Source organism: Phoenix dactylifera, chromosome 11 (assembly GCF_051530095.1).
Source record: "Phoenix dactylifera cultivar Ajwa chromosome 11, Ajwa_hap1_PhDact_Kaust_v1.1, whole genome shotgun sequence".
Lineage (NCBI taxonomy): Eukaryota > Viridiplantae > Streptophyta > Magnoliopsida > Arecales > Arecaceae > Phoenix > Phoenix dactylifera.
In genome coordinates this window covers 15,776,879-15,802,057 of record NC_143200.1, presented here as the reverse complement: position 1 = coordinate 15,802,057, position 25,179 = coordinate 15,776,879, and the positions used below count along the sequence as shown (strand labels likewise).

Below are 25,179 nucleotides of genomic sequence, written 5' to 3'. Positions count from 1 at the left end.
TAGGGCATTGTCTTATTGACTCCTTGAAGGACTTGATGGATGATTTATTTTAAGTGGCCCATCAATTTGTTTGTTTTTTTGGCGATTGGGATCCGCAATTTCTACTCCATATATGTCTCCATAGTAAAGATAAGATCAGGGCCAAGATGGCGGGATACGTTAGCCGCCCCCCACTTTGACACATTTACCCTTGAAATTGGACAAAATTTCTTTACCGATCAGGGCATCCTTTATCTTTGGAGAAGTCACTCTGCCCAATGATGATGGAATTTCTGACATTTTGCATCGACGCATGCTCGAACGCCGCTCCCTTGACAAATCCCTTGCTCGGTCTCCCCCACATCCTTTACCGATCAGCTTTTGGTGGGCTATAAATCACTTTTTGATCCTCCAAAGGTACTTTTGGATAGAATTGAGATGTTTGGTAAAAAATTGGAAAGCTATTTTAGTTTTGCTAGAAGCTAAAACAGCTTTTTGGAAGAAGTTCCCCTGACGAACCCCTCGCTCGGCCTCCTCCACGTCATAATCCGCAACCCGTTCTTCATTTTTGTGAACACCGTCGTCTTCACGGTTATGTTCTTGACACCATCCTTATCGTACGCCTTCCCCAGGCTCCCAATGCTGCAAGCCAACACCACACGTGCATGTGCGTGCTAGAACACGAAAAGGTTCCCACACGTGTGAATCATAATTTGATGATCTGTAGATACAAGACGAGCAATGGTACTGTGCCTTCACCATGCAAATGTAATGCAATTGGTGTCCCCTCGCCTTATGCCATGCCCAGGCCAACAATTGTATTGCTCCATCCACGGGCTCGCCGTGCCCCGACCGATCGAGATGCAGTCGTCGCCTGTCTTGATGCCTGTCCCCATGATACCATGAAGTTGGTCTATGCCTGAACATGGACGCCGCCGGTGTTGGGGCTGTTTCCCGGAGCTGCAATCTTGACACCTTGCACTGTCACCCCTCGACAGTCGATGATCACGATGTGGTGCAATTGATCGACGTCAACCCATGAATCATGATGTCTTTCGAGCTTCAAAATGTCAATGACGGCAAGAAGAGGAGCATAGTGATTAGGTTAATGCTAAATAATTATAGGCAAGGAAAGGTTGTGAGAGCTAGGGGTCCATTTCACACTGCTAGCACGTACAGTTGAACCATCTGGACGGTTCCCACTAGCAGCCTTGCAGGCCCAAAGAGGTGAGCCACGGCCATCGATGGTCCCGCCATACACCGAGACACCCTCGACGAGATCAAAAGCCAGCCATTCTCCAATGTGGCCAAAATCGGCATTAGAATTTGATGGTGCAACGAGGATCCCATCAATCTGGATGATGATCCTGCTGCTCTTACAGAGAGGAGGAGGAAGAAGAAGAAGTATGAAAAAAATGAAAGGTTTTGGATGGGTCTGTAGGTTAAGGTGGTGGGTATTTATAGACTCATGGGAGGTTCTGGTGGCTGAGAAAGGAAGCTTCCTTGAGATGTGAGACACGTGGGAGGCATGAGACGGAAAAGAGAATTGAATGTTCCACTTATCACCTTTTCAATGTTCACACTCGGTTTGTTTCCTTTTAATGGTTCTATTTGAGAAAAAACTAGGGTGTGAAATATGTGCTTTGTTCTAGCAGGCCGGGCCCAAGACATTACAGCTGCCTGTCCTATGCTTAATTAGCATCTCAACCGAGAACTGACTATATATATATATATATATATATATCCTTCTAAACATTAGAATTTACATGAATATCCTCCCAAAATTGATATTTGCATGTAAATCCTTATGAAATATTTGTTTTGCATGTATATTCTTCCTTTTCTTTTTTCTTATATATGTGCCTACACCATCTAATGCTATTAAAAAATTAGTAGTTTAAAATTTAAAATAACTGAAATACTCTTAATAGGTAGATATACAAAAAATATATATTTATAAGGGTATATGTATAAATAAAAACTTTGCGAGGGCATTCATACAATTTTACATATTTAAAAGGGTTTACAAGTAGAAAATTCTAATTTTATTTTTGTTTATTTCAACTTGTTTTAATACTTAGATTAGTCTAGCGCTTACTCCTCAATGTTTTTTGTAAAAATATTGTTTAAGAAAAAGATAGATTGGACAATTAGATAACAAAAAGAGTTATGAAAGTTCTTTTACTAATCATGAGATTATTCTACTTTATTCTTCTTTATTTATAACAATTGCTATATCTTATTTCAACGAAATTAGCTTGTGATATTTATTGGTATAGATGCATATATAAAGGCATGTATCAGAATATAAAAAGAGATTAGAATCTCTTAAAGGCACACGATAGATTGCAATGATCAAGCTTCGTTGCTACTACTGTTGTGCTCATGGGCGGAAGAACAATTTCAATCATCCCCAAGCAAAATCATTGAAGGACTTCAAAATTCTTCAGACTTACTAACAACCTCCACAGCTATGTGGTAGAAGGCCACATCTTATGTTGTGTATCTTAAGCTACCTTTTTTTAGAGCTTTAATTTTCTGAAAGAAAAAAAGAACTAGTGTATGGGGCACATCTTGTCATAGCAATTTTAAATAAGTCATCAGCCTGCACATAAAAAAATTTTCAGCTCTAAAAGATATATCTCATATACTAAAAATAAATATTGCAAATCTCGTAAAACACTTTTCTTTAAATAATTCATAAAACTAAAGACAGGATCTGACAATTTTTATGTAATAAATGAGATAACGAAGAGAGAACTTTGGTGGCAATAAAAGGGACTTAGATTCCAGAGGCGAGAACTCCAACGAATGGAAGAGAGGGAGAAGGTTTACCTACGGTGGAAAAATAGTTGAAAGAATGGTTTTGATTTCAGATGGAGAAGTGAAAGAGAGGGATCGAGAGAGATCAGTAAAGTTTTTAAAGAAGGTAGAGATATTAGTTCTCAGCAAGGCCCAAACAATGTTCAAAACATAGCCTGATTCAGACCCGAATCAATTTATTTTTGTATGCTGTTATTTAGAGAGAATAATGTGGAAGTAAATGATAAATTAAAATAGGTTTAGCTGATAATAATATATCATATATCATTTACTTGTGCTATAAGAGTGCTATAAGAGGGAGCCTAATTTTTATCTAGCTCATTTACTTTTAAAGCAATATTATGAAATATCAAACTTCAATCGAGTTTAGGCTAGATTCATGTTGGCCCAAACGAATAATTTGGGTTGGCCATAATTTGGGTCAGCCCAATTGGATTCGGGCTGGGCTCAAGCTTGAATTGTCCAAAATTTTTAGGCTTAGGCCCAACCCGAAGCTCGAAAAAAATTCGGGCCGGATTTGGATGAGGCCATGGCTCAGCCCGACTCGGCCCACTTCCAACCCTAGTGCGATAAGATCTCTGATTCTGTTGTGAGACTGTAGAAGCATTTTCCCTAAAAATGAGAGCTAGCGGAATTGATTCGGTCCAAAAGATACGATATGGGTAAAGACACTAGCAACATACGCCTATATGCATTTCGTAATGGTTTTATGCATGATCATGATCAAATATTACGTGTCAATCTTAGGTTTGCATGCCACAACTAGATAATGTTACACAAGCAAGAGCAAAAAACCGATGAAATGGTTCCACCATCCTTGCCACATGCTAAAGAAGATTCATATGATTAAGCTCTTTAAAAAAATATGAGGATCCATACGGGCATGTATTTAGTTCCACAATGACTATGCATTACGTAGATCTTGGATACTTATATAAGACTAAAAAATCTAAAAAATATTTTCTAGTTAGCTTTTTTGGATGAGATTCTGGGTTGTTATAAATGATATCAGAGCGGATCCAATTCATGACTTATGTGGACTAGGGAATACTGCATCACAGGCTCATTGAAGCTGATTATAGGCTAATCGTGATACTTGTAATTATATTTGAATGAATTTGAAGTCTTAGCCTGACGAGAATGTCATGGCTTAAACATAGGAATTATATCATCCAGACATGCATTATATCACATATTAGCTATGCATTGAGTAGATCTTGGGTACTTATGCATGATTGAAGAATCCAAAAAATATTTTTTGGTTAGCTTTTTTGGTGAGCTCGATTGTTATAAAAAATAACTATCAAGGGCATAATTTTTTTAAAAGGTTAAGGCATGTAACATAATTGTGACGTCGGGCTGCGAGAAGGAACCTTAATGCTGCGTTTTACGTCGTAGAATAAACCAAAACTGAAATAGATTGGTGGAAAAAATATATATTTAGAATCCCTCACGTTTGCCCATTTTGCATCACGGTCTCTTTACCTCTAAAAATTCTCAAAGTAGTCCTTCAAAAAATTATATTTTGCAGCAAAGATACTTCTTCCATCTGTTTCCCATTGATGCCGTTGTTGATGGTCATCCATAAATGACCAAAATGTTCCCATCAGTATCATTTGTTCTCTTGAGACACATATACACTTACACCCCCTCAAGTTTGCTCCTTTCCTCAGCTGATTAACCTATTTCCAACACATTTTATTCTAAAATAAATCACTCCACCCTATATAATAAAACAATTTAATCCAGGTTACGTAGAAAATATAGTGCTGTAATTTTTCTAAAATATCTACTTTGTTTTCAAAAAAAATGGTTAACATAGAAACAATGAATTAAAAAACTATTATTAATTTCTTTTAATCTTGAGGATATTCTGATTTAGTTAAGATGGGCAGAGTAGCCTTTTTTTTTCTTTTAAGGAGGCAATTGACCTATGGTGGGGGGTAAATATGTGTATACATATATAGACGGGTAGGCAGTACACGCTACTTTGGTATATGTGCTCTCATTAGATGGTTGTAGATGTTCTCTCCTTAATTGATATAGCCCTAAATCTTTTCAAATTATGAATGTTTTGGGCCTACATATATCCTAAGCCTCTAACACTACTATGGCTATATGTTAGATTGTTAGCTAAGCTTATATCTAATAGTTTTGCAAAATTTGATCGGCAAGATCAAAGGTGGCATATTGATATCCCTCAATTGCTTAACAAACCTGTTTTCAACAAATGTTGGTTTTATCTATTTGAAGAGATGTATGAAATTGCCTGCAGACCTACGTCTCACGAATTTATGTACTCATACACATGCATATATACATGCATACTCATGCATATACACATATATATATATATACATACATAAATTTGCTTGTGCGCATACAATATAGTGAGATACGTCTCTGTAGGCAATTTCATATCTGTCTTAGAATAGATAAAATCAAATTTTTATTGAAAACATCCATAAATTTCAATAAATCAGATATTTTGCATTGTCCCCTTTATCAAAAAAAAAAAAAAGAAAAAAAAAGACATTTTGCGTGGTCCACAGTCAAGTGATGATAAGTTCTGCAATATTTTGCTTGCAGTGCCCATCAAGGTTGAATTAATAAGTGTAGTTCCAAAACAGACTTCCGAGCGTCAACATTTTCCCATGGGCTACAAAGCCCCGCAATTCTTGACAGGGTAATGGAATTCAACAGACGCAAACGTCCCGAGATAAAAGAAAAGAGCAAATAGAACAAACTCAGAAATAGACTTTCTCCTCCAATTCTTGCTAGGAAAAGGAAAAGTCTCAGCTTTGACATTGCAAAATTTCTTCAATATTTCTGGTTGGAAGTAAGACCGGAGAGATTTAAAGCTAGGTAACTTTGTCACCTTATGGCCAGTCGCGAGATTTTTGGAAGCGTTCGCAGGGAATTCTTGCTTGCCACTTACGACGCCTGAGGAGGGAGATGTCAAACGAGCTGAGATATGCTCGGTAGGCTAAAGCGATTAAAGATGACTTCTGTGACGTGATTGAGTATTCCCAAAGTGATCATACTTTTCTTTTAAAAAAAAAAAAGGTGACGTTTGGCAATGTGAAGATCTATGAAGAGATATTCCGCTATTCCTTTTCTTTCAACAACAACAAAAAAAAAATCTAACATCTGATTTGTAGAACTGATTTGATGATTTGTATTTACAAGAAAGTTTTTAATCGGATGAACATGGAAAAGGCCAACTAGATATCATTATTATGTTATTTAACAATGAGTATTGCTTCTGTGCCCTCTTGCCTCTAAGCCATCCAATATTTTGTATTGGACTAGATTAATAATTTAAATAGTATCATCACCAGCCAAGTGCTGCAATAGTGCAGTATCGGTATGGTATGATACGAAATTTTTTTAGCATATTGAATATTGGTACGCCAGCTATACCGAATACCGGTATCGAACCGGTATGGTATGATACCTCTCATGCTGTCCGATTTGGGCCAGTACAGTATTCCATGCCACTGGCTATCAATTTAAGCATTGATGATAAGTACCTGTTTAATAATAAATTCTCTAAAATCTAGGGTAGTTATGGTTAAAACTATATTCTAAAATAGTTCAACTGATGCTGTGCACAATATTAGTTTGTTCAGATTTCTATCTAACCGTCCATGCAATAGGAATCAGCATGACTCTTGTGGGAGTTGGCCAAATTTTTTGCACCTTGTGAATCCGTGGAAGAATGGGCAATGACTACATCATAGTAGCCCAAAGGTCTTCAATCTCCTTATCTCGACGCAAACAATTTTGTATGGTATAAGATAATTTGATAAATGTATTCTAAATTTTTTGATTTTTTTTTTCTTTTCTCTTTATTCTCTTCAAGTAAAAAATAAATATATCTTTATTTAACTTCGGAGTAGCTATAACTTATGGAGAAGACTAATACATTTATGGAGCCTTGCTAAGACTAAGTTGGGGTAAGATATTAAAAGAGATAATGACCTATGCTTACTTTTATAGTTTAATAAGTAATGATCATTAGTTTAAATCATACCGCTACGTGTCGAGGAAAAATTGGATGCAGGTTTGCCCCTAAAGGTACCATTTGTTATAAGATAGAAGCCAAAGTAAGAAAAATTGATGATGTGCCACAATACACTTAATTTGATTGAATACTGCTTGGGTACCCTTACGGTATCCGAATGAGCACCAAATTAGGTTTTTGTGCGTAATATACGGAGCAAATCATTCGTGAAGGGCTTTATTATCGATTTCGTCTTTCGATTCGTTAAAATATACTAAGATTTCTCTAATTTGATTTCAGGCTCTCTGATTGGAATTTAGACAGCTGTTTTGGACAATCCACTAATATGAGCACATTGAGATGTGACATCTTTTTTGGCCTAGTCTAGGTCGCCCTTTGCCTAATTATATTACAACTACTAGATATATACCCGTTATTGAAAGGACAGCTACAAAGTCTTGCAAGCAAAAGCTTGGACGCGTGCCACAAGAATAGACACCTTGCCATTTGTCCAATGCAAAGGTCATCCATGGTAGGCTGTGGATAAGTTAGGTGCACTAATTAACCGTCCATTCCCATGTATCTCTATATTAATGACATAGGGAGAAGGCTATATTGGAGCAAGGCGTTTACCTAATAAACAAGAAGTCGTTTGGTAACTGAAGTGATTGATTAATTACTCCAATTCAAAATTTTATATTAAGTTCACGTGTGGTTTGAATATTTAATAAAAATATAAAAACCTAATGTGCACAACTAACTATCTAACTTTAGCTTTATATGACTATATAATCCCATGGATTCTACAGCATGATGACATGTTACTGAATACAAGGACACATAACCTATAGAAGGGGACATATATACTTGACAAGTAAGCCAGCTTAAGTTTTAAATAAAATAAATAATGGAGGAAATGCAAAGGACCTTATTGTAGGAGGTTCTTTCTCAAGAATAGGTGATTTTATTAGTGCTTGACCAGCATAAACTAACTTTTTCATTTGATTTGCTAGATCTACAAGGATTGTGTGAATTTCTTTTGGTTAGAAAGAACAAGGGAACAAAGCATCTGCATGATTGATGGATCTTGAAAGCATGAGCCCAGTCTTTTGGGGGACCACTTAGCCACTTAGGGTCAGGGACATAAGAGCTTAAGCCTAGTCTTTTAGGGGACCATTTGCTTTGATATTTTTTTATCCTGATTGCACATTCATTATCTATATGATCTAATAAATCGAGTGCCTCTATATCTTTAAATCGATAACAAAAAGAACAACAAAGCTATTAATTTCCATTATGTTAATTATAGTGATCAATAAAATTATAGAATGTAAATGCTTCTACAAGAAATGCTGCAGTAGCTTGTAGCAAAAGTAACTCAAGCTAAATTTGAAAAATCTCCTTTAGTTACGCGTTTCATCCATCATCATTCGTTACTTAAAAATCTCTCTCTCCCCCCCTCTTTGTCTTTCACTGAAGCTAAATTTGAAAAATCTCTTCCTGCTACGCATTTCCTCCATCATCAATCGTTGCTTAAAATTTTTTCTCTCTCTCCCCCTCTGTCTTTCACTCAAATGCTTGTCTTGTCGCCGAAAGAAGCATGAAATATGCTTATCTTGCCTTTCACTCAAAGGCTTATCCTGTCCCCGGAATAGATATATGGTGGTGCTAAAATTGTTTTTTTTTTTTTTTTAACTTTTTGAGAAGAGTAGCTCTAAATTTGTTGCTTTGTAAAACTAGAAATCTTTGCCTAAAAATCATCTAATTGTTAATTTTGCAAGCAAAATTCGGTTTTTCTTTACAAAATGATATATATTTAGAGATTTTTTTTTTTTGGCTATTGCTCCTAGATCTAAGTATAGCGTCTCGATGTATATCTGTTGAACCTTTTATATATGCGTAATCTATATATATATATATATATATATATATATATATATATATATATATATATATATATATATATATATGCGTAATCCATATTTACACATATTTATTTAAATTGTTGTGCATTTTACATTTAAATCCGAGGAAATATCATCAAGGCCCCCCTAAGTGTCTATTGTTTTTCAAAAAAGAAAAAAAAGGGATACTTTTATACGAAATTCATTGGAAATTATAAAAGTAAGGTCCGGGACTATGAGAACAAATCACCATTTTTCTAGAAGAATCATGAAAAGCAAGCGTCAGAAGCCCAAACCAAAACATCAGAGCGGACCTTCCAAGCAGAAGGCTGCCTCGCCTGAACGCTCCACTCCTCTCCAATCAAAAAAAAGAGAGAGAGAAAAAAAAAACACTTCCCACTCCTCACTTCTCACGTGCGTCAAAAGGCGCCACCCATGCAGTCAAACAACCATAAAAGTCCAGCTCCGGTAGCTCGCGTAACACGTGTCCCAAGCCTCACAATTAGGACAACCCACTCCGCTTCCCGGTTAGAAGAGGCCACCTTCCTCCCCTAGAATATTTTGTCCACTGTTTTCCAGGACTCCTTTCCCTGCTCTCTCTCTCTCTCTCTCTCTCTCTCTCTCTCTCTCTCTCTTCTCCCCACCATTATCGCCACGCTATGATGATAGGGAAAGCAACAGCCGCCTTGTCTTGTACTCATCCTACATGACGAAAGCCTGAACCACTCACAGAAAGGCACGAACCAGGAAGCAGGGGGTAAGAGGAACGGAAACAGGATATTATTGGTGAAAGGGATCGTTTTTCTCAAGGAAAACGAGGGTCGTAGGCTTGTAGCAAGTGGAGGTAAGTGTTTCTTCTTCTTTTTCTTTTGTTTAACTGCTTTTTTTAACAGTTTTCAAAGCTACTGGATCCACTTGACTAAATGTGAAAAGAGAAGTTGAGAAAAAAAAAGGTCTTGTGTTTCCCCATTAGGAGTAGGAAACCACACCTCCCTTCGCTCTTATGGGTATTTTTTTTGGGGTTCAGTGGTGGAGATCTGAAAAAAGTGGTAGTTTGAGCGCTGGGTGGGTGGGATTTCCAGATTTCAGTCATAAAGCATAAAGGTACCTCTTTTATCTCAAGAACTTCGATTAGATTGGCGCGTGTTTTGGATTTCTGGTTTTTGTGGCTATGGCGTTTCTTGGGGAAATTTTGTGGATAAGAGGAAGAGGGCTTTTGCTTCTGGTGCGTTTCTTCAAACTCTCGTCTTTTTTGCTTCCTTCCTGTGCTTTGGATTTCTGGAAAAGTTGTGAGTTAAGTGTTGCTTTGAAAGAATTTGGGACTTTAGGAAAGTGGGAGAAGAAGGGTTCGCCCCCTAATTTGCTTATTGGGAGGAGTTTGTGGGTTATATCGCTGGCTAAAACCACTGATTCTTAGCTCTGAAGCTGGGTAACAGCGAGATGAATTAAGGGTTTCGATTGTTCACATCAATTCTTTTTCTTGTTCTTCTCTATATGGAAACGTATATTTTTTAGTCCCAGGTAACTGTTTCTGGGTTCCCATCCTTCACAAGTATATGGGATGTAGGAGCTCTGAATCTGCCCAACCAGTGATAGCTTTAGACGAAAACGTATTTCAGTGTTGAAACTGAGATTTTTTTTTTTTTTCTTTCTGGCTGCAGTTTCTGGGCTGAGATGCTTGGCATGGGTAAAGTTATGAACTCGGAAGTTTGTTAAATAGAAGAGGGAAAGGAAGGGAAGTTCTTTTATCTGAGATCTCTTTAACTGTGGAGATGGAGAAACAGCAAAGCGTTCATCATGGGGCGTTGGAGAAATTGCAGAGCTTTCGTCTAGAAGCTATGGAGAAACAAAAGAGCTTTCGGATGGGGTCCATGGAGAAACAAAAGAGCTTCCGGTTGGGGTCCATGGATAAACAGCAGAGCTTCAAGGAGAGGAGGTACCGGGATAGCCCTGGGAAGCGAGGTGATACGCCATTGCATCTAGCTTCTAGAGCTGGCAACGTGGTGCATGTTCAGAGGATACTTTCTGATTGCAACGAGAGCCATTTAAAAGATTTGATTTCTAAGCAGAACCAGGATGGAGAGACGATGTTGTATGTTGCTGCAGAGAAGGGGCATGTTGAGGTTGTTCGCGAGATATTGAAGGTTTCAGACTTTCAGTCAGCTAGTACCATGGCTAATAACAGCTTTGATGCATTTCATATCGCTGCTAAGCAGGGCCACCTTGGTAAGCTATAGATCTCAGAGATGAACTGCATTTGCTGCTTTTCTATATTTATTTTAATGCATAATGTCAAAGTAAATGACAATTTATGGCCAATACCATAAAATATAGACTTTTGCCTTGTTATTAGCGCTATAACTTTAAAATGATTGAAATTGCTGACTCCTTTTTTTTTTTTATAAAAAAAAAAGAAGAATGATATATTGGTTAAGGTGGCCTGCACTTTTATATTTGATCAATCAATCTATGGATTATCGTAAATGATATGATATTATATTTGTTGTACCTTGACACCGAGCAGTGACTTTGCTGCTTAATTTTGTGTGCTTTCTGCTAGGTCACTTTCTATAGACCATTTCGGTGAATATATGGACATGATATTTCACAGTACTATGTAGATTTGATTAAGAATCCTCACTGAGTTAACCAGTAAGCTTTTTCTACAGTAACACTTGTTTCTTTGTAAGTTTTGAGTGAAATGTTGAGAGAGTGTGTGTGTTATTTAAATGTACTGCCTTATCAGGATATAAAATGCAGAGAGAGAGATTAAAGATTCGCTTGTGAAAAAGAACATATAAAAGGTACTGGCACAACATAGGAAGGAATTCCTGAACAAGATGTGGGCAGCCTAGAGGATGAACTGATGTGCTGCTTGAGGATGAATAGGGGGCACTTAGGCTATTTCTCCTATCAACATGGCATCAGCACATGGAAGGCTCTAAAGCAACCATGAGTCAGTGGTTCTAATTGAAGCATGCTGCAATTTTGTAAAAGTGGTGACAAGTCAATATTTGGAGCAAGATCAAATAGTTCCAAGGGAAGCTACCTTGGTCATTGTTGTTAACCACTGCTGCATTTCAAGAGAAGTGATTGGACATCTAAAAGAAGCTCTAATTTTTTGAAAGCAAAAAAAATGAGTGAACCTCTAAAAATATGATACCAGGAACATCTATGTTTAGAAGGATTGGTTGTTGAAATATCCTGGCAACCTGATGATTTTATTTGAAGAAGTAGATTGGTATGCTCATAGAAAGAAAACAACAACTTTAGGTAATAAACTTGCCGAAATAACAAGCATAACCTGCTCCTCTTGCTTTGTAGGCTCTGTACTAAATAAATACAAAAATATTCATTCTACTATTCTTATCACTGGCTACCCAAAGCAACTTAGCTAGCAAAGTCGAGCTAGCTGGACCGTGTTCGAGCTCAGCTTGATTTCATATAAGGTCAGTTGAGCTTGACTCAAGCTCGGCTCATATACATAATTGGGCGAACTCAAAGCTCGGCTCACTATTCGAAAATAGAATCAACTCGCCTCTCTCACCACGGCTGTTGATCCACCCTCATTGACTCACTGAACCCAATATTACTATCATTGTTGTTGCCGACCTCCTATGGGTATCGAAAGTTGCGAAGGAAGTAGAGGATGGCGTAGGACGTGGAGGATGCTCAAGAAATTGTTGAACACTTGACTGGGGTTGAGTCCGTGTCCATGGGGTCGATGTGATCGTAACTGATGTTGGAGGGGGGAAGTTGTCATCGTGGACATAAGGGTGGAGTGGGTCGATGGGTGGAGACTCCGCCGCTGGCAATTGGAGCTGGAAGGGGTGGAGATGGAGGGAAGGGGCGATGGGTGTGGTTGGGCAGGGAGGAGAGAGGGGGGGGGGTTAGTAGCCGCCAAGGGAGGGGGAGGAGGCGAAGGAGCTAGCAACAGGGGGGGTTGGTGGCGGCCCTTTGCAGATCTCTGGTCAATCAGGAAGGGGATGAGTTGGTGTTAGGGATCAAGCTTGTCGCTAGTAACGCTGGTGGTTGGTGGGTGGCTAGTGGGGGTTGTGGCTGGTGGGGGGACATGGAGGAGAGCTGGTGGTAGGTTGGCAGCAACGAGAGCCAGAGAGTAGGTGCCACGGTGATTGGTGATAACTAAGAAAGGGCAAGAGGGTGGCAACTAGGTGGGAGAGGGAGCATTTTTGGGCTTTCTTATCACCCACCATGTATCCTAACTGTTGGATTTTGGTTCAACGTGTGACTAAATAACTTTGTTACTTAGCCATTGGATTAGAATCCAATTATTAGTTATTTATCATTTATTAAATAAGTAAATATAATATATTAATATCTTAAAATATAATAGACATTATAATATACATTTGTTAATTTTGAGCTGGCTCACGAGCTGAAAACGATAAATCTCAGCCTAAACAAGCTTGAAAATCCAGCTCAAGCTTGGCTTGCTTGCTAAACGAGCAAGCTGAGCTTGAGCTGAATTCGAGGCCGAACAGAAGCCAGCCTACAAACAGATCTCCAGTTTGAGACCTATAACTGGATCTATTGCTTGTTGTATTCCACACAGTATTTGAAGTATGTGACTGTAAATTAAAATAACTTGTCACTTAATAGATTTATACATCCCCGCTTTCATGGAGGCCACATGCCCTTTTCCAGCTCTGGGTAGAGAGGGCTTCGACACTTAATAGCTTTCCACTTCCCATGAACCACATGACTGTGTCTAAAGCTCTGGAAGTTTCTTTCCATGGTTCCATCCGTTTTTTTTTTGGGAAAAAAAATATTGATTTACACTTCCTAAATGTTTAAATTTTAACTTTTAGATTTAAGGGCTGGCCGACCTTATGATTGTTTATGAATCTGTACTGTATTATGTTGATTGTGCTTGTACAGAATTTTGTAAAATTGATTCTCTTTTTGTTTGCTTGAATTCTGCAGAAATTTTGAAAGAGTTGTTGCAGTCTTTTCCCGCACTCGCTATGACTACAAATTTATTGAATTCTACAGCCTTGGACACTGCCGCCACTCAAGGCCATCTTGATGTTGTCAATCTTCTGCTAGAAACAGATGCTAACCTCACCAAGATAGCACGAAATAATGGAAAAACTGTTCTGCATTCAGCAGCTAGAATGGGCCATGTAGAAGTGGTAAAATCCCTTTTAAATAAGGACCCCAGTGTTGGTTTGAGGACAGATAAGAAGGGGCAGACAGCATTTCACATGGCTGTGAAAGGCCAAAATGTTGACATAGTACAAGAACTGCTGAAGCCTGATATTTCAATAATTCATTTGGAGGATAACAAGGGGAACAGACCATTGCATATTGCAACTAGGAAGGGCAATCTTGGGGTAAGCCACAATGTTGGCACATTGATTTATCTCACACTTATTTTTGCTTAGTGATGTGATGTACCTAGCTCTTTTGGCAATATATCTCTTGTTTATTTTCTAGTGCTTCGCTTTGTTAAACTAAACTGGAGTCCTCTTGTTTTACAACTTTTATGATTGAAATGCATTATTATCATTCACCAGTGGTAATATGTTCCTTCTAATGCAACTTCCCAAAATACGAATAGGATGGTTGCTTGCATGTGTTCACATAATTGCGAGGTATTTTTTAAGGCTAAAAGATTAATCACTTTTCTGAGTTATTCTCTCTGCTGATGTCGTGAACTATTCAGCTAGGTGGTTTGTGACCTGAAGATTTTCATGCAAACTTACTGCAATTTATATGCTAAGTGTTAAGTTTAATTTTGGTTGTTTTAGAGACACCTTGCTGATGACATGAACAAGTTGTTAAGTTTCTGGATGAAACTAGGGGTGTAAAATTTAGTTGTATCTTGCTTAAGCCTGAGTCTCATCAGCAAGTGAGCTAGTGTAAGGTTCACTTCATTTTGTCTCATTCATTTCAGTCCTATATGGAAGTATTTTTTTTCTTATTTGTCTTTCTGCTCTTTCAGTACAAGTCTGAAAGGAAACCTTTCAATAAGTTTCCTTTAAAAAGTTGTATTCAGATTTCCATATTGCGTAAATAATCTGGATAGTAATTCAATATATTCCAAGTGCTCTATTTATATAATGCATTTTATTAGATACTAATGTAGTGCCCAATGCTTGCTGTTAACTTAATGTGAACCTGTGAAAAATCTAAAAATAAGATTTGCCTTAGTGTGTTCATATGATTACAGCTATGCTTGGATTGGTGGGTGGCAATCTGATGCGCATCATTCAATGCATTTCTTTCAGTGGAATGGCATTATTAAGTAGCAATACCCTTGTCTCATGAATTGCGAATATCAGAACTCCTGGTCACAATTCCTAAATGCACAAGTATAATACCACAAATTTCTTTCACTTTCTAAGCAAACCTTGTAACCCTCATGGACATATTCCAAACATCCTATTTCACCTAGTGCTTTGGCTTCATGTTGCTTAACTTTCATAAGGAATCCTGATCCTGTCTTTATGTCATTCTTGTCAAGAAGAACTCTGATGTTTCTTTCATCATTTTTGACCAACTTTATTTTTTTAAAAAAAAATTGTAGCATGATACAAATTTAGGAAATTTTCTGTAGAGCACCAAGCTTCAAAGCAAAATGAATGTTGTTTGGTGAACCTGGTTACGATATTTTTATCAATTCAAAAAGAAAACTATTTTCTCAAATTCATCTGTGTAATAGCAAAAGGTCAGCTAACTCCCCCATAAGATATGTTATATCTAGCAAAGCTCATATGTACAACAAAATGTATGGCAAAAAGAGATGACTGACTGTTTTTGGAGTACAGTTTCTAGTAATAATTTTATGTGTATTTTTTTTTAAAAAAAATTTCAGCATAAGGCAGAGCGAAGCAACATTTGTCGGAGTCATCAACCCATGGCCTGGATTGATATCCTTTCTTCCATTCTAGGAAGGTGAAAGTGCTCTATATGATGCTTCAGTTTGCCCCTTTATAGAGCTGAAATGAAAATGTGGAGGATAGCTGCCTTTCTTGTTTTATTGGTCTTCCATTTTATGTAACTGTCACTAATCATCTTTTTGATAATCAAAAGAGGTCAAATAGTTGACCCTGCTATGTTTATTTAAGCCCTTAGTTTTATGAAAGTCCAATGCCATATAATCTGCATTGCCCTTGTCAAATCTGTTTGTGAGTTAGGATTCTTTAAGAGGTTCTTTTCTTTTCATTTAAGGTGTTGAGCATTGCATTCTTGAAAATCCTGAGCAGTGGAGAAGCCTTATTGCTGCTAATGTGTCAATAAATTCTGAGTCGGAGGAAAATGGGAAGCATGGGAAAGTGATGCTGCAGATGTATCGAGGTTTCTTTAACACCAGTAGAAGTGGCGTCAAAGAGGATAGAAAACTACAAATATTATACAGCTCTATTACTTTAAGGTACCTTCACAGGTACCTTAAAGTAACAGAAAAACGTGGCTTTGGAAAAAGAATGAACAAAACCAAGTAAGGAAGCTTGTTGCCCAATCTTTATAGATAGTTTAAGTTTCTCCTTTTTGAATACACTACAACTCGACCTCTTCCTAATCATGCTTTCATAAAGAAATAACTTTTACATAGGGTCCTGCTTTCATAAAGAAGTAACTTTGATGAGTGCTAGTTTCATGGGGGATCTTAGAGAGGCTTAGAGCAGCTGTATTGGATACTAAACGAGCAAAGCATTAACTAAAACTCTCAAACGAACTCATGTATGGTCATCTGAACTATTAACTTGTCTTATCATTAAGTAGAACTCTAGAATGAACTGACGTAATGAGTTAGTAATTTTTCTTCAATCATGAAGGACCCTCGTGCTTGGACCCATAAAATAAACTTCTATGTAACTTAGAACTAATACTGGAAATAGGAGCTGTCAAACACCCATATGATCAGCAGCTCACATTACCTTATAGTTTGACCTGTCTGAACTTCCTGACTATAAGATTCAGAAAAATCTCAAAGTACGATAAGATCTGCCAGTCCTTGTAATCTTGGTCCTCTTCCATCGGTCCTCATGGGCTATAGACAGACATCTCAGCTTGAGTTAGAAATGTTGCAAATGTTGATCGCAATTTTGTGACATTTACATGCTCGAAAAGTTGTTTGGCCAGTTAGTGGGAAATTGATGGTATTGAGATGAAAAATATAGACTTTTCAGTAAACCTGAGAAAACTCTCAGCAGACTCTACCTTAAAAGGATCTTGCATGATCCAGTGATTGCTCTCATAGTATTGACTTCCATATGATTCCCTTCTTTTGGATCAATATTGTTAGAAAATTGTCTTGTATTACTTTCTTCAGTGAATTCTGCAACTTTCAACATATTAACTTAATTTCCCACTTTCTTGTCTGTACCACCTCCTTAATGAATTAAACATATTTCAGAAACCAAGTGTAATGGCATCATTTATCAGGTGAAACTTACTGATCAAATATTTGAAAGCCAGATGCTCAAAGAAATTCATTCAATCATACACTGGTTTCTTTGCATTGGACCTGTTTCTTTTTCTTGTTAAAAGGAGAGCTTTGCTGTACGTTTTTCATAGACATTGCTGATTATCAAAATATCTACCTTTCTTGTTATTTCTGAATTTGCAGTCTTTAACTTATGAAAGTTGGAGAGAAATACCAATGATTGGAGAGAAATACCAATGACCTAGCAATGCCCTTTTGTGTAGCCTGATGATAGTTTTCTGTTTTGACTGGTTAGGTCCTCGACCTGTGTGGCATGAATGCCTCTCTCTCTCTCTCTCGCTCCTTGTTCTGCCTCCCTCTTCTGTTCTTTTGCTCCTTTATTTTTCTTTTTCCTTCTGTTTGCACCATATCCCGCGTGCATGCCATAATTGGGCCGACGGACTGTCTTAGCGAAGATTAACTAAGTGATGGTTGAGTGGCCAAATGAGCCCAAGAAATTGATTTGATTCAATGACGGGTCGGCCCTGGCTTAAGCTAATGAATATATTTGTGATGAGTGGAAAAATCCTGTCACCAGGAGTTCAAAAGCTTAGACAATTGGAAAATAAGGCAAAAATGGGTTGGTGGGGTGTAACCACCCATGATGTGTAACTGTCGGGAAGTGGAAAAGGAGAGTGTGGTGATATAAAAGAAAACTTGTAAAAGAGAACAAACGATCCTTTCCAGAACAATAGAATCTGTTCATATCTTTTATCCTTTATCCTTTGTTGCTTTGCTTTAGTTTCACAGTAGTTTTATAGTAGTTTTAGGCAGTATTTCATTTTTCTCAAAAGTCCTTGAAGCTTCAAGGCACCCAAATCCGATCCCATCTTATTCAAATTCCGGCCACAGGCTGGTAGCAATGCGGTGCAAGCCTATCACTTGACCATTAACTTGCTATCCTGCTTTTGGCCTGAAAATTAGGGAAACACCTTTATCTTCTTTTATAACTCTTATCAATTTGTCCAACAGTTATTTCTCAAAAAGAAAAAAAACAATCTGTCCAACATTTTCTTCTTCCTTCCCTTGTTTCCCTTTTAATATTTTCTTTTTCTATTGCAACAATATGCATGAATACTAAACTCCCAGCCTCAACCTAATTTGAATCCCAAACCAGCGACTTACCGTGCATGCATATCTACTCTCCTAAGATGAGGGAAACAAACCAGAAGTATGAAGTTTTTGTTCGTTGCAGTATATCTCACCACCACTAAACAGTGATTAGACCCTAACAGGGGATCCGTAATGAAATGGAATCCAATATGCTAGCCTTTAACAAATTCCTCAAGATTTTAGTTGCCTGAGGTGGGAGCAGGTGAAGGAGTAGATTCAGGTGACAGAGAAGTGAATCTGTCAATAGGAAATGCTTAGGAAGTGGGTGCAGAGATGAGTTTCGGTACTTCACTCTTAAGTGGAAGTTTCCTTATAGTAAGATATGGATCAACAACTATTTTCTTCGCTGAGTATTCATTTGTTGGTGCTGATCATATATATCAAACGGGTAATCAGTTAGACCAGGATGTTCCTCTAAGTGATTAAGTAGCACAAAGCTGGTGTTGCCAGAATGTGTAACCTGTGATGCTTATGGAGTTTGTAGAAAAATAAGTAATCCTAAAGCTATATAGAATAAGGTATTGTTCTTGGTTTGGTCTATTTGAGGCTGGTCTTGGGTCTTCCACTTTTTGTTCTACTTGCTTGTTCACATCTCAACCTTTTCACTCTGGACTGATCAGGAAGGCTATCTCCAGAATGAGCAGGGTTTTCAATCAAACTCCAAAACTATTATTTACTGTGGCATGTACTCAAATAATTCTGCTTCTGCTGAAGTGAGACAATCAATGAAGAATTTACAAAGCTGATTGGGAATGGTTGATAAATGACTGATTATTCTTATTATTATGGATCTTTTTTTTCTTCTAAATTCTATGGATCATATTAAGAAGCAGTGATATATATATTATTAGTTTCATGGTGCAGTTTCATCTGTAACTATTCTTCTCTAGGACTTAGTTGTGTTAATTGATTGTTCCTGAGCTTTGCTTCATATTTCTCCCGTCTCTTGCTGATATCTAATAAAATCTCCTCATCATTGCAGATAGTGCAGGCCTTATTATCAGTTGAGGGGATTGATGTCAATGCAATCAATAGAGCTGGCGAGACTGCTCTTGGCATTGCAGAGAAATGCTGTAATGAACAGATATCTGCGATTCTAAGAGAGTTTGGTGCTGTGACCTCAAAGGAACAAGCAAATCCACTGAACCCCGCAAAGCAACTAAAGCAAACTGTCAGTGACATAAAACATGATGTCCAATCTCAACTCCGACAAACCCATCAGACTGAAATGAGGGTTCAGAAGATCAAGAAGAGACTTCAGAAGCTACACATTGGAGGTCTCAACAATGCCATAAATTCCAACACTGTGGTTGCGGTTCTTATTGCCACTGTGGCCTTTGCAGCCATATTCACCGTGCCTGGCCAGTTTGTTGATACTTCCACAAAAGGATACACCCTTGGACAAGCTTACGTGGCAAAGAAAGCAGCATTCATCATCTTTTTGGTCTTCGACTCATTGGCCCTCTTCATCTCTCTTGCAGTGGTTGTTGTTCAGACTTCATTAATAGTTGTCGAGCAGAAGGCCAAGAAAATGATGGTGTTTGTGATGAACAAGCTGATGTGGCTAGCATGTCTCTTTATATCAGCTTCCTTCATCTCACTGACATATGTTGTGGTGGGCCACGACTGGTGGCTTGCCTGGTCCACCATGGCAATTGGTGCCTCTATCATGCTGACCACCCTGGGGTCTATGTGCTACTTCATCATTGTTCACCGGTTCGAAGAAAAAACCTTGAGGAACATAAGGAGGGCCTCTGCGAGTAGGTCACACTCATGGTCTCTGTCTGTGGCGTCAGACTCGGAGATATTGAATAGTGAATATAAGAAGCTTTATGCAATTTAGAATGGATTAGTTCATATATTACGGTGTCTGCACTTCAGGAGCTCTGTCAGAGTCTCCATCAAGTTTTCTACACCCTTGTATATATGATGCACAACCCTGAAAGATTCATCATAGGCATTTTACCAGGGTGTTGGCTAGAATGGATTCAGGCCTTAACACACAACCTTCGTTAGTTTGAAGCTCACTGTTGCTTGGTGAAATAAAGGACGTATCTTCCAAAGTTATAACATGAGTTGAAATTAATATTCAAGAAGGTTACTTGGTTGGTGTTATGGAAGAAATCCATTCAATATCACCCAGAACTTTTGGCCTTTGTGCTGCTTAAATGTAATATATTTTCGACAGTGGAGCTCTTGGGCTAAAATTACACCTTTTTCTTGCCTTGATAAGTTTTCCAGTGTTATAGGTGAGCAGCACATATCATACTTCTAAAGATCTCTGTTTGTACATGAGCTAGAGCTCCAGCCTGCAACTGGTTTTGGTGGATCCTGAAGAGTTTTGAAATCTGATATCTGGCATATCTTTGGGTTAGATTGAGCTCGACAAGCACTAATTGCTAGAGGGAAAAGCTTATTGCATTCACGGTTGGCTGTTAGATTTTTCCTTTTATTTTCTTCCCCATATTTCGTCTGCTCCGAGGAATTTAACTTCTTCAGATGAAATGCCTTTCGATATTCTAGTAAGCTGTAAATATATGTGTCAGAGCTGCAACTGAATTATTGGCGAGCTGGAAAGTTTGGTTACCCTTGAGTTCCTGGGCGGCATGGTAGAGTGATAAAAGCCAGGAACTTGCAAGTAATGGGGATGCCTGGAATGCAGTTTTGCCATTAATCCTGTTTCCATTCTATATGCGTGATAACACCCCACTGGTTGGAGAGATTTGTGTTTAGAGAGGGGCTGAGGGAGCCTTTTTAATCCTGAAGCCTAGGCCTCTTTAAACTGGTGTTCTTCCTAATGGGGCCTCCTTACCTTCCAAGTTGCTTGGTCCACCAATGTGGCAGGCAAGGCGTCATCCGCATGTAAAGCATTCACGTCTGATATTGAGGCCGTACTCAAGTCAGTTACTTAATTTTCTACTGATAGGTAGGCTCCTCCAATGGACATACACAAAAAAGGAGTATAGAAGGTAAGAAAGTAGAACGCCCTAATAGACTAAAAGGCAACCTTTTCATGTTTTTTTACTACCACATCTACTTAGACACCAAAGGATCCTAGGGTTGTCAATGGGCCGAGTTGCTCGGGCTCGACTCGGGCCCGGCTCGGTAAAAGCCCGGCTCGAGCTCGGCTCGTTAGTCAAACGAGCCCAAGCCCGAGCCCAAAATGAGGCTCGTTTAAATCCGATCCCGAGCCCGAGCAGTTCACGAGCCCAATTAACAATTTAATTGGGTCCCAATTAAATTTGGACTCAACCCAATTAAATTTTATTTGGCTCCATCAATTTAAATCGCAATCTAATTGAACCCAGTTGGATTTAGATCAGACCCAACCCGAGCTAACCCAAATCCATTTAATTTCTTTAAATCGAATTGGATTGGTTCGGGTTCGGACTCAACTTGTTAACCCGAACCCAACCCGTTAACCCATTTTTATTTTCTTTCTCCTTTCTTCTCGGTTTCTCCAGAACATTCCCTACCCCTCCGCCTCTGGCCCTCCTTTCTTCTCGTCGTTCTTGGTTTCTTCTCCGTTCTCCTCGTCGGCTCGCCCTCAAGCCCGAAGCTGATGCCCCCTCCCCTTCGACAACGGCTACGATGATGAGGACGACGACGATGATGACGCCGTACATCCGATCCCAGCTCTCCGAGAAGCTTCGCCGCCTCCTCCTCTCCCTTCTCTGCCCCCGATGTCATCGCCCCCGACAAGGGAGGCAACAAGCGTGAAGCGTCGCCGCCCCATTCAGCCGTTCCCGTGTCAAGGTCCTCCCTACCCCTCTGCTTTCATAGTGAAAGTTTCACTCCCTCCCCCGCGGCTGAGCCTCCGGCGCCCGCGGCCAACGCCCGTGTCGGCGGTGCTCGCAGCCGCCCCCTTCTTTCTTCTCTTCTTCTTCTTCTTTTCTTTCTTTCTTTCTTTATTTCCTTTGTTCTTCTCTCCTCCAACGAACGATGGGGATGGGGATGGGGCGCCAGGGTAGGCTCGGGCTGTGCCAAGCGAGCCCGAGCCTGAGCCTGAGCCTAGACTTTTATGGAACGAGCTGAGCCGAGCCTGCGGTGGCTCGAGCTCGGCTCAGCTCGTTGACAGCCCTAAAGGATCCCCGCCAGATACATTCCAGCCAGAGGATTTCTTTCCTCTATGCTGTTTTAAGTCAGAGTGCTGCCATCCGACGAGAATCTCGACTGCAGTGACCGAGAGCTGCTCGCCCTTCTCCAATTTTGACCAAAATAGCCAACCATTGAGGTCTCTAGCGTCATCGTGCTTCTCGCCGCGGTGCCTAGGGATAGTCAGTTCTCAACGGTAATAATATATATGTTGCCCAGATAGACAACCCAAGAGGGAGGGTGAATTGGGTTTTTAAATAATTATTGCAATTAAACGCTTTGTGAGTAACTAATTAAATCTTTTTCCGAGTAGATTAATTAGATGCTATATGCAGTGGATGAAGGAAAGTAAGAGACAATAAAGCAATCACGAACACAAGCAAATTTATAGTGGTTCGGAGCTAACCCTTGCTCCTACGTCCACTCCCCAAGCCTCACTTGGGAATTCACTATAACCCCACGGATTACAGCCGGTTGTTTTACAAGTTCACAATCCAACTTGTTGTTTTACGAGATCACAACGAACTCGGTCGGTTTTTCCAGGCTCACCGACTAGAACCACTCGATTGTTTTTCCAGGATCACAATCAAACCCTTACACCGTTGGTTTCAACCTAGGCTCACCAACAAACCTTAACACCCTTGATTCAATCCCCTGATTGAATCAAGTAAGGAACAAGAGGTTTGAAAACAAACAGAAAAAGAAAGAAGCTTCTTAACAAGCAGATATTCAGCGATATTAATAAGGGAGAAGTTAAGAGCCCTCAAACAAATTTATGAAGATGTAGAGGAGGGCTTCTCGAACTCGGGGTCTCCTCTTGAATGTCTCGAAGACTTGATGACTGATAGAGACTTCTTGAATGCTGGGAAGAGTTGGTTGGTTGGAGTTTAATGCCCCTCTTCCTTCTTTCACTTGTATTTGCTTGAAATCCTTTGGTAGGTGGAGATTACTTGTTTTCTTTGAACGGAATATCACTTCTCTGCCTTGCTATAGTTCTCTGTGGCTATTTAAGCCATTCCCCAAGAAAACTAGCCATTAGATCCAATATTCTAGCCGTTCTGCACATTCTGCAACTCCTGACAATGTTTCCGTTGGGATCGGAGTCGACTCGCACGATCTGGAGTCGACTCGCCTGTTGCAGGAGTCGACTCGTGCTTTTCAGGAGACGGCTCGGCAACTGTTCTGAATTTGAATTAAAGTGCTGTCTCGACTTGGAGTCGACTCGCCTGAACCTGGAGTCGACTCCCCAATATCTGGAGCTGACCTCGCACTTTTGGAGTCGACTCGTTCCAAGGAATCCAGAGATGTATTTTTCAAGTTTGCTCACTCGAGTCGACTCGGATATTCTGGGAGTCGACTCGGCACTCAGAGTCCGAACTCCCGATCTTCTGTCTGTTGACTTGTGCCGTCTCGGAGTCGACTCGAACTGTCTCGGAGTCGACTCGGCTCTCAGAGAAGAAAATTTAGTCTTCTGTCTTTGGGGTCGCGCTGCCTTGGAGTCGACTCGAACTGTCTTGGAGTCGACTCGCCTCTTAGAGACGAAAATACCGTCTTCTGTCTTTGGGGTTGCGCTGTCTTGGAGTCGACTCGGACTTTGCGGGAGTCGACTCGGCTCTCAGTGTCCGAAATTTGCTCTCTGACTTTTGCCTTGTATTACTCTGGGAGTCGACTCTCGCTTCCTTAGGAGTCGACCTGCCAACCATCGGAGTCGACTCGAGTTCTTCGGGAGTCGACTCGGCTCTCAGGGTCCAAAATAGCTTTTCTGTCTTTCTGTCTGTTACTCCCTGGGGTCGACTCGTACTATGCTGGAGTCGACTCGGCAAGCATCGGAGTCGACTCACGCTCTTCAGGAGTCGACTCGTTGACAGGTTTTGAGATGAATCTTTCTGTCCGGCTAAATGTTCTCAGTCGGAGTCGACTCGTAATTTACAGGAGTCGACTCAAGCCTGTGCGAGTGCTTCTGATACGCTTGGAGTCGACTCATAATCTCCCGGAGTCGACTCGAGACTCAGACTTTGGTTCAAATTGAATTCTTTACTTATCCAAAATGTATTGAACCAAATCTTGAGACACTTAACCATAAATTTACAAGTATTTGACTGAAACACTAGATTGAATTTATTAGTATAACATAAGATATACTCAAATGCTTTGAGCTCATCAAAATCAAATAGGGTTATAAGCAATCACTCCACAATCTTCTCCTTTTTGATGATGACAAAACATTGAGTATTTGTAAAGTGAATTGCTCAACCAAAAAGAAAATTTATAGTAAAATTTTAAAATGAATTCAAGTGTCTAGTTATTTAATTTATCCAAAACTGAAAGGTGTGAAACAGTAAATTCTGAAGTTAAAGCTCCCCCTTTTATTTGGAATTATATAAGCCTTCATGTCATGCAATCAATTGTTTGGCTTATATATATTTAGTGAGTTTGCTTTCTTAAAATTTCAGATTCTCCCCCTCAACACATGCATTCAACTTTGTTTAGATTCTCTGAATTTTCTTTTAGTGTATTGAAGCTTTTGAACTTAAATTTTTGGTTTTAGAGGGAAAATCTGCCAATTTGTTCTTGAGTATGATTCAACTAATCTTCGAATATCTCTTGAATAGATTCTGGAGATTACTCCTTTAAGAGCCCCAACAGAGAGATAATGAGCCTCGAGGTATCGAATCCACTTAGAACAAATTATTTTGTGTTTTAAAAATTTTCTTTTTATTGATTCCCTTTATATGTCTATTCAATATATTTTCTCCCCCTTTTTGTCATCATAGCAAAAAGGAAGAAAGCACATTACAAAAGCAATTAGA

General features: G+C 39.2%; 1 protein-coding gene and 1 long non-coding RNA gene across 5 annotated transcripts; one reads left to right on the top strand and one right to left on the bottom strand.

Moving 5' to 3' along the window:
• Positions 1–669: 669 nt before the first annotated feature.
• LOC120107445 (uncharacterized) lies at positions 670–1,457 on the bottom strand. Its single transcript, XR_015971590.1, has 2 exons — positions 1,157–1,457; positions 670–1,039 (listed from the first exon to the last, which is right to left on the bottom strand). It is a non-coding gene; the product is annotated as an uncharacterized LOC120107445 (long non-coding RNA).
• Positions 1,458–9,173: 7,716 nt separating this feature from the next.
• LOC103719680 (ankyrin repeat-containing protein At5g02620-like) lies at positions 9,174–20,506 on the top strand. 4 transcript variants are annotated; one of them, XM_008809038.5, is made up of 4 exons: positions 9,174–9,556; positions 10,374–10,938; positions 13,657–14,066; positions 19,257–20,506. In XM_008809038.5, the coding sequence occupies exons 2-4, from the start codon at positions 10,485–10,487 to the stop codon at positions 20,115–20,117; spliced, it is 1,725 nt and encodes a 574-aa protein (XP_008807260.2). In that variant the 5' UTR covers positions 9,174–9,556; positions 10,374–10,484; the 3' UTR covers positions 20,118–20,506. The 4 variants fall into 4 exon arrangements, with proteins under 4 accessions (XP_008807260.2, XP_008807257.2, XP_008807259.2 ...); XM_008809035.5 differs by having other exon boundaries at positions 9,249–9,937; XM_008809037.5 differs by having other exon boundaries at positions 9,276–9,816.
• The last annotated feature ends 4,673 nt before the right edge of the window (positions 20,507–25,179 follow it).

Bases quoted from the DNA above. Each gene is read 5' to 3' on its own strand.
- LOC103719680 (XM_008809038.5), top strand. From the start codon at position 10,485: ATGGAGAAACAGCAAAGCGTTCATCATGGGGCGTTGGAGAAATTGCAG. The intron at 10,939-13,656 runs GTAAGCTATAGA...TGAATTCTGCAG, and splicing joins TGCTAAGCAGGGCCACCTTG to AAATTTTGAAAGAGTTGTTG. The intron at 14,067-19,256 runs GTAAGCCACAAT...TCATCATTGCAG, and splicing joins CTAGGAAGGGCAATCTTGGG to ATAGTGCAGGCCTTATTATC.